The sequence below is a fragment of the Salvelinus sp. IW2-2015 genome, linkage group LG4p, assembly GCF_002910315.2.
Source record: "Salvelinus sp. IW2-2015 linkage group LG4p, ASM291031v2, whole genome shotgun sequence".
Classification (NCBI taxonomy): domain Eukaryota; kingdom Metazoa; phylum Chordata; class Actinopteri; order Salmoniformes; family Salmonidae; genus Salvelinus; species Salvelinus sp. IW2-2015.
This window is the reverse complement of record NC_036841.1, coordinates 17,307,610-17,315,176: the sequence shown is the minus strand read 5'-3', so window position 1 is coordinate 17,315,176 and position 7,567 is coordinate 17,307,610. Positions and strand designations below refer to the sequence as shown.

At 39.8% G+C, this 7,567-nt stretch overlaps 1 protein-coding gene across 1 annotated transcript; it reads right to left on the bottom strand.

Moving 5' to 3' along the window:
• Positions 1 to 1,165: 1,165 nt before the first annotated feature.
• On the bottom strand, positions 1,166 to 3,551 carry LOC111957747 (putative coiled-coil domain-containing protein 195). Its single transcript, XM_023978719.2, has 3 exons — positions 3,014 to 3,551; positions 2,582 to 2,840; positions 1,166 to 2,466 (listed from the first exon to the last, which is right to left on the bottom strand). Exons 1-3 carry the CDS (start codon positions 3,465 to 3,467, stop codon positions 2,352 to 2,354), a joined length of 828 nt encoding a protein of 275 aa, XP_023834487.1. The 5' UTR covers positions 3,468 to 3,551; the 3' UTR covers positions 1,166 to 2,351.
• Positions 3,552 to 7,567: the final 4,016 nt, after the last annotated feature.

Sequence of the window (7,567 nt, the reverse complement as noted above, 5' to 3'; positions counted from 1 at the left end):
GGCTGGTCCTCGCTACATATTCGTCGCCAAACCCACTGGCTCCAGGTCATCTATAAGTCTTTGATAGGTAAAGCGCCGCCTTATCTCAGCTCACTGATCACCATAGCAACACCCACCCGTAGCACGTGCTCCAGCAGGTATATTTCACTGGTCATCCCCAAAGCCAACACCTCCTTTGGCYGCCTTTCCTTACAGTTCTCTGCTGCCAATGACTGGAACTAATTGGAAAAATCACTGAAGTTGGAGACTTATATCTCCCTCACCAACTTTAAGCGTCAGCTGTCAAAGCAGTTTACCGATCGCTGCAGCTGTACACAGTCCATCTGTAAGTAGCCCATCCAACCAACTACCTACCTCATCCCCATATTTGTTTTTGTTTTTCTGATCTTTTGCACACCAGTATTTCTACTTTCACATCCTCATCTGCACATCTATCACTCCAGTGTAAATTGCTAAATTGTAATTACTTCGCCACTATTGGCCTATTTATTGCCTTACCTCCTTACTTCATTTRCACACACTGTATACAGATTTTTCTATTGTGTTATTGACTGTACGTTTGTTTATCCCATGTGTAAATCTGTGTTGTTGTTTGTGTCGCACTGCTTTGCTTTATATAAAAATAGTGTGCATAGGTAACTCGTTGTCGTTGTGTGATGGGACCAGAGCTACCAGACTGCAGGGTGAACGTATACCAGACCTGTGTTCAAATAATATTTAAGGAATTTCAATTACTTTAAAAGACATTTTAAAGTAAGTATTTTTAAATAAATGTTTATTTTAAATACAAGTAGTTGAATATTGGAATGAATATGGAAATACTGGAAATACACATGGCATGTATTTGAAAAATATTAAAATACACAAATATTAAAATCCATGCATTTGAACCCAGGTCTGTTTAGTCCCTTAGACCGCTGCGCCACTCCGGGAGCCCCTATTTATAGGAAGTTATTTGAAAATACTTTCAAATACTTAAATTAGCTGATTTGGCAAAAAAATWATTAATACTAAAATGCACAGAAAATAAGTATTTAAATAACAAAGAGTGTGCAAAGCTGTCATCAATGCAAAGGGTGGCTAAAATCTATTTTGATTTGTTTAACACTTTTTTTGTTACTACATGATTCCACATGTGTWATGTCATAGTTTGATGTCTTCACTATTATTATACCGTGTAGAAAATAGTAAAAATAAAGAAAACCTTTGAATGAGTAGGTGTGTCCAAACTTTTGACTCGTACTGTATATATATATATATATGAGTAATAGACATACTACGGTTGTCCATTTACATACATATAATTTGTATTTCCTGATGAGGTATTTGACAGTCCTGTGCCAATATTATATTGTCTATGAAGTTTTAATGCGTTAAAAAATAAATGTAGCCTCCTATTAATGTTTTTTTAAACAGTTGAAGACTATGTTTAAGCCTAAAATATTAAAATACCCAAGCAATAAGATTATATTATGAAAAAGTCAATCATGTGTGTAAATATAATATCTAGAAAAAGAATGAACAAACCTTAACATTTATAGTAAGACTGAAATATTGAATAAAGACAAAAGGATATTTAAAGTTAGACAAAATAAGTAAGTACTTATTGACTATTTACAAATGATATACTGTATGATATAGGTCTACTTTTCATTTCAGCAGAAGCAAAGCAGATACAATAACTTGCACTGGGAATTAATTTACTTCATTTACTGTACATGAATATCAAAGAAAAGAAGGGACAATATTAATTTTGAGAGAATAAAATAAAATCTGTAATAACGAACACCCTGGTTCTAATGAATTTGTGTTCTCTCTGTCTTGACCCAATGCAAAATATTGATAGGCCAATAGATTTTTTACTCAAAGCCACCCTACATTACATAGCTAAGAAAGACAAGTGATGACCCTGAAATTCACCAAGAGGCTGCGTGCCCATTGTTCTGAAAAAAAGTGACCACACTGTCACTAAAACGATCGTCACCTGCAGCGTTCTCAAGGTTCCGATTGACACGATGGGCTGCAGGGCCGGACATCTGATCCGCGGAGGGAGTGTTGTGTTGGTGTTGCAACAGAGGGAGGGCTGGCGGCTCATCACTGATGACCGGGCGTTGGATCACCTCGGCCGTATGGAAACAACACCTGTAACCGGAGTCTCCGTGTGTGGAGTTCGGGTCAGGTGCGATAAAATCAATCTTCTGGCTGACCTAAAAAACCATGTAGCTGACACTCTGCCTTAGATACTGTTTGTGTGACAGGCCCATTTATGTAGGCCTAACTCCCTGCTCTTCACATATTGATGGGCTATAGATTAAATATTGTCCCGCCACCTGTCGCCATCCATCTTCACTTTACGAATCCGTCTCCGCAATCGCATCCACATCTGTCAGATGGTTGGSCAGAACTGGTCGGTTGGTGTAGATGTTATCCACGGGCAGAAGAAATGTGACCGTCTTTACTTTGGTCCTGCAAAATAAGAGGGAATGAATAGCAACCTAAGCGATATTCTACATTTAGTTTTAAATTAGGTTATCTAAAAGTTCTGGTGAGGTTGGATGAGAAGGCCCACTGGGCCACTCACCTGTTTTTGTGCACATATTCTTGGAGAAATAACCTGTTGGTTAACTTCTTTGCAGTGGTGCTGAACTCGTCTCGCGTGGAATTCCCGAAGACGGATGGGGCCCTTCCGTGGACTTCCTCGTGAAGTCGACCCCAACTTGAGTTACTTCCTTTCGCAACCTCTCTATTTTTCGACACCCTATCTTCGCTCTCACTCTTCCTGATCACACTTGGCATGTTGGAGGCGATTGAGTATCTCCGGACAGTCATTACAATGTTCTCTGTGAAATCAATAAACCAAATTGATCAGATTATTTTGTTCAAACTAGGCCCATCTTTATTAAATAGCCTAATTTCAAACAATGTTGATATATTACAATTGTTTGCTTTATCTTGCTGCTAAAAACGAAAAAAAATGCCGTTACAACATAATAGCCTAATAGTGCGACTTTACCCTTGTATTGCCGCTCGAGTGCGGGCGCGGACGCATTTCGTCTCAGGTTCATGTGGGATGGGTTGTCGTCAGCCCCGGTCCTGGGCTGTCCTGCGGGTGAATACGGATTCGGTTCCCCTTGCCCAGTCCCAATCGTCGGCTGACCGATTTCCCCCCTTAGCGCACTGTTCTCGGTCTCGAGCTTCTTGATTTCGTTGCTCATTTCCATGATCACCCGCGCGAGGCTCCGGCTGCTCTCCATGGTGCTGGAATTCCGCTGCCAGAACCACGGCTTCCCATACAACCGCGACTCGTGCAAGGGGAGCTCGCTTTGCTGCGGTTTTAACATGCTGCCTGTACTAGCTCTCTGCCAGTCTCTGTCTGAGTCTCTCAATCTCAATCTAGATCTTGTGCAAARACGATTATGTCGCCTTTCACCACATATACAGCCGAAAGGGCTCGGGTGATCAGCCATCTGCAATGTTTTATTAATTGGCGCGGGGTGTCGTGTTTCAGGAAAAGCATGCTGCGGAATGAACAATGGACAAGGAGGTGAAATCCTTGGTCCGAACATTTCAGCAAAGCAGGTAAACTATAATAACCTGTYGTCTTGAATTAAACGCAGGCTAGACCATTGTGTGAATCTGATCATGAGGAAGATTACAATTGTACCCTGGGGCAAATTATGTGTATATCCTTCCCACCACCCACAACACCTAAAATATTCATTCCCTCTGTCAACAAATAGCAACTATTAATCTAGGGTGGCAAAACAACCTGCAGACACGTTATAATTGCTCTCTTTTATTTATTGAAACGCCTCAATAAAAAGGTGTCATAAATGGACGAGAAGGTTCTATTAGGCTACTATAGGTTTTGATGGGTTTAGGTCGGATGACATCAGGTTCTTTTACCTGTTACCAGAGAGACTGCAGTCACCAGAACCAAACGAAACATTACACGTTTACACATTGCAGCACGTGCACAGCAAAGTAGACACATGCTCATGTGATATCGCTCACAACAGGTTGGTTGTCACAGGTTGGTTGGGTCCCATTGTGATAATAAATATGAAACAAAAAATACACGGTTATCACTCACGTTCATGAATAGTCTAAAAAGTCGCCCCCCGACCTTTTTAGGCTACCCAAGTACGTTATATCTATTGCTTCTGATATTGCTATGTAGCCCAGACTGTTGTCTCTTCCCTATTATATACGACGTGTGAATTTTCTATTTTTTATGATCTTTTATATATTCCTATGCGTTGACTTCCTATTCGCCAGGCTCTAATTAACTATCTGCTACATGACTTCAAGAAGGCTTAAGGCCGAAAGTATGCTCAGTTTATCATTTTTTTTTAAATCAGCACCTTGCACTTTCCTTTTTTGTATTCTTATGAGCATTGACTAAATTAATTATATTATTTTTGCATTTCGGCCTCCTTTGGTCTAATTTATTTATTTCAATTGACTGATTTCCTTATATTAACTGTAACTCAGTAAAATTGTTGGAATTGTTGCATGTTGCGTTTATATTTTTTGTTCAGTATATTTGCTATTTTCTCATCCAATGTGAGAAAAGTGCACGGATCTTTAATTGCATGGTCCCAGCCATTAACAGGTGAGAGACAGTAGCTGTGCGTGGGTGAAATCACTGGGGAGCCAGAAAAAAAAGCCATATTACAACCTATTTGGTGTGATAATTGCGTTGTTTGCTCTACAACCTGTTCATTCATATGCCTTGCGACCGTGATGTATAGGCCTAAAGGCCCGAGACGATACGAAGACACAGTGGCAGAATAAATTCACAAAACCGGATAGCAGCCTCTGTTCGGTTCAGTCCACAAACCATATTGCATGTAACAGACATTAGCATTCTACTAGCTACATATTGAACTTCCATCCTCTCAGGCCAGGGGCACTAAAATGTATGAATTAATGGCTGGATCAGAATCGCCTTTATAATCATTGATCAGTACGGAGAATTAAGTAAAACCAAATATCTATCTTCATCCGTGGTTAATTTAGGAAAGGGCCAACTTTAGGTAGCTAGCTAGCCACCGGAGGACAACAACAACACAATGAGACAGAACAATTCAAGTTGTTTCTGTCAATGATGTATGCTAGTGTTCTCAATGCTTTTTGATAGGAGTGACGCTGGCTTCCCTTGACAATTTTGGGGGGTTTACAAGGACCTTGACACTTTTTTGAGCTCGCTCAGTTTAGCTCAATGCTGATTGGCAATTTTTGAAATATTTGTTTTTATCAAGGGAGGCCAAATGCTAGCTGGCTTCCCTTGCGTTCCATTCAATTCTACTGGCGGCAACAATGTCATACTCGTTTGGACCAGACAGCATCAGATTGACGACCTACATGTAGAGACGGAGGGGCGCTGTTTCGCTCGCTCGAATGCTTTCTCTGATGAGATACATTCAGCCTCTTGCCAATTGAAGGAAAATTCTTCTTCATCTTTTTTTTCTCTGTAATTTTTTGGGGAAGCCCGGCTTCCCTTGGCATTCATGAATACACGCCACTGGTGAAGGATTGTTTTTTTGTTGTAGGCAACAATTTTCCTTGAAACAGACCGACGGGTCAATATTGTTTTAAAAAAATCTTACTACCACTATGGTATCAGATATTCTAGAATTTTGGCAACATCATGGACACAAGCTGGTTGAAGCTGTCTCCACGTTATTTTAACTCAGGCTATTGGACTTGCAACCAAAAATTCATTTTGAATACATTTGAGTTGATAACAAATCAAATAATCAAAMSGATTCCCAGTGGGATGACGACACACAAACGCTCCAAAGCAATTTTTGTGCAATCCGAAGTAAAATGGTAGGATAGCGCAGTAAATGCATCCTCTATTTAATCAAATTTGCAGGCATCTTTCAGCATAACCATTTAATTGAAAATGTCAATTTTGTTTGTTTTCCAGCCATGCGGCTCAAACATTGGAGGAAGGAAGAAAAGGTAGGATAGCTTAAACAATGCTGAGCTAAATTACAACGCTGTAATGAGCTAGGCTATTACATGTAGGTCTATGCATATAAGATAGGGTGCCTTTAGAAAGTATTCAGACCCCTTGACTTTTTCCACATTTTGTTGTGTTACAGACAGAATTGAACATTTATTAAATTGAGATTTTGTGTCACTGGCCTACGCACAATACCCAATGACGTTTTTAGAAATGTTTACACATTAATAAAAAATGAAAAACGGAAATGTCATAAGTCAATAAGTATTCAACCCCTTTCTTTATGACAAGCCTAAATAAGTCCAGGAGTAAAAATGTGCTTAACAAGTCACATAATAAGTTGCATGGAAGTTGTGTGAAACAATAGTGTTTAGCGTGATTTTTGATTGACTACCTCATCTCTGTACCACACACATACAATAATCTGCAAGGTCCCTCAGTCGAGAAGTGAATTTCAAACACAGATTCAACCACAAAGAACAGTGAGGTAGATGGGTAAAACATTTAAAAATCGGACTTTGAATATCCCTTTGAGCATAGTGAAGTTGTTAATTACACTTTGGATGGTGTATCAATACATCCAGTCACTACAAAGGTACAGGCGTCCTTCTTAACAGTTGAACGGCTGTGATAGGAGAAAACTAAACTGAGGATGGATCAGCAGTGTAGTTACTCCACAAYACTAACCTAAATGACAGAGTGAAAAGAAGGAAGTCTGTACTGAATAAAAAATATTCCAAAACATGCATCCTGTTTGCAATTAGGCAAAACTGCAAAAAAATGAAGCAAAGAAATTAACTTTATGTCCTGAATACAAAGCGTTATGTTTGGGGAAAATCCAACACAACAAATCACTGAGTACCACTCTTCATCAAGGAACACCTTCAGTGCTCGGTTGTCTCCACCAAGTCTGTCCCCAAACAATTTGATTTGCTGGTTTTAAGCATTAAACGTTCAAAACGTTCTTTGTTGACTGTTTCTGGGTGTAATCGTCCACCATCAGCACCGACCTGTACTCTACCTGCCCTAAGCTCTCTCCTGGCCCCTTACACTAAGTCTGAATTTGTCCTGATAGGTGACCTAAACTGGGACATGCTTAAACCACCTGACTAAGTCAGATTATTACCAATCCCACAAGGTATGACTCCATACACCCAGAAAAGGCTACTCTCCTTGATGTTATCCTCAAAAATAATCCTGATAGGTACCAGTCTGGTGTTTTCTGTAATGACCTTAGTGATCACTGTTTTACAGCCTGTGTTCATAATGGCTGCTCAGTGAAACGTCATGTCCTGATTTGTCATAGACGCTTGCTAAAAAACTTTAATGAGCAAGCCTTCCTTCATGACTTGGCCTCTGTAAATTGGTATAGAATTAGATTGATCCCCTCTGTCGAAGATGCTTGGACCTTTTAAAAATAWATATTTTTAGTGGTATTGTTAACAAACACGCCCACATAAAGAAAATGAGAATTAAAAACAGGTTCAGCCCCTGGTTYGACCGTGATCTGGCTCTCATTCAGGCAAATGACAAATAAGTGCACTCAGGCTATCCGGAAGGCCTAAGTTAATTACTTTAAGGAGCAGTTCTCTC